Source organism: Etheostoma spectabile, chromosome 7 (genome assembly GCF_008692095.1).
Source record: "Etheostoma spectabile isolate EspeVRDwgs_2016 chromosome 7, UIUC_Espe_1.0, whole genome shotgun sequence".
Taxonomy (NCBI): Eukaryota; Metazoa; Chordata; class Actinopteri; order Perciformes; family Percidae; genus Etheostoma; species Etheostoma spectabile.
Window position 1 is genome coordinate 21584817 of NC_045739.1, and position 1830 is coordinate 21586646.

General features: G+C 43.2%; 1 protein-coding gene across 2 annotated transcripts in view; it reads left to right on the plus strand.

The window, feature by feature from the left end:
- The window catches only part of LOC116692306 (collagen alpha-1(XX) chain), a 39304-nt gene that overhangs the window by 36254 nt on the left and 1220 nt on the right, over positions 1-1830 (plus strand). For both annotated transcript variants that reach the window (XM_032520484.1, XM_032520485.1), the window contains exons 39-41: positions 46-234; positions 393-470; positions 562-723. In XM_032520484.1, coding sequence (XP_032376375.1) covers positions 46-234; positions 393-470; positions 562-723 — 429 coding nt within the window. The remainder of the gene's footprint in view (positions 1-45; positions 235-392; positions 471-561; positions 724-1830) is intronic.

Here is a 1830-nt window from a genome sequence, read left to right on the forward strand (position 1 = left end):
GTGTGTGTGTGTGTGTGTGTGTGTGTGTGTGTGTTTTTTTCTCAGAGGAAGTGTTGAAGCTTGATATGTTTATTAACGAGAAAAATCGAAAGCCAGCTCCAATTGAGGAGCCGGTGGCGCCCCCCGGGGAACCTGGTATACCAGGGCCCAAGGGCCAACCAGGCGCCAGGGGCACCCTGGGGCATGTCGGCCCAAGGGGGAGACCTGGCAAAGCTGGATATCCAGGAGAACAGGGTAAGACACTAAAAGACAATCCAACCAAATTCTCATGTTTGTCTTCTAACTTTTGCGCAATGGTCTGAGCATTTATATTATATTATATTATATATTAGGAATTTGTCCAGTGGGATATTATTATAAGCTTTTGACTATGCCGATTTGCTTCTGTACAGGAAGGAGAGGTATGCCAGGGGGGAAGGGTGATCCAGGACCCAATGTGCAGGGGCCCGCAGGGATCAAAGGATTTGCAGGTACCTCTTTATGAGTAATAACATAAGCACTGTTGATCACCAGAACACAACCCTGCACTGATGTATGGTTGTAATGCATGTGTGTCTGCAGGCCCTCCAGGGGAGTCCAAGTTGGGAATCCCAGGTCCAAAAGGAGAGGATGGTAAGGCAGGACCCGCAGGGATCACCGGACCTCCTGGACAGCCAGGCGAGGTTGGACCGCCGGGGGTGTGTGACAGCAGTGGAGGCTGCCACAGAGTTCCCCAGCAAACAGGTTAGCTACCAGGAAAGCTGGTAACATTAGTGGGAGTGTGTGAGTAAAAATAATAATATTGGTTAAGTCCCAGATTAATTAATCTTTTTTGATGAGGATACTGGAATGCTTAGTAGAAGCAAGAGAAATGACTTTTAGTTGCAAAAGCGTTATTTATTTATCTTATTTATTTGATTAGGACAATGCACATTAATGAACATTTCTGTAAGTACGCCAGTGTTAGCCAATTGGCTATTTTTCAAGTAGTTGCAAAAGCATTATAGTTCTGTAACAGTAAACAATTGCTTGGTTTCTACAGTTCTGCAATTACATTGTTTTGTGTGGCCACTTTGGCGCTGGGCAACAAGCTGTAATGTGATATTGACCTTGTAATCTTTTATAATGATGGATGTGTCAACAGTTCCCTCATTACAAATCCAGCTGACACAGAGCAACCTTAGTATTCATTGTGTGGTGTTTGTGTCCACCTGATGAATGTAAGTCCAATATTGTAGCTCTATTTTTGTATGCCACCAACTCCTGTATCTTTTTAGCTGCTTAATGCTCCACGACTAACTGTGTTTGTTGGCTGTTCGGTGCTGAGCAGGAAGTGTACAGTGAGTCTTTATTGCTGTACAGCTGCCGTCTGTGGCTAAAAAAACAGTTCTGGGCCATAAAGCCAATGAGCTGCTAAAAGCCTCTGTGGGTTCATCACTCAAAGCAACCACTGTAACATTACATTACACATTGTCAATATAAAATGATTCTAAATAGCAGCTTAGCAGGTAATGCAACCAGTCACAGTAGTTTAAAAACTTGCTTATTGGCATAACTTTATGGGGGCTCAGCCCCTAATGAAAAAGTGCTGTTGCAAAAGTGTTAACCCCCCCTGCTAAATCAGTAATTTCATTAGCCAATAATCTCTGAGCTAGCTATTGAACAACAGCGTCAGCTAATGAATTCTGATACGATTAACACTATGAAGGAACTAAACCTTACACTTTTACAGTAATAACGACAAATTTGACACCATGTTCTTTTTAGCAATTTCAGTTGCTTACGTTTCAATTTGGGTTCAAATCTGCGCCCTGCCATAACCAACTTCTTCTCTGGGGACTAGCAACGTTA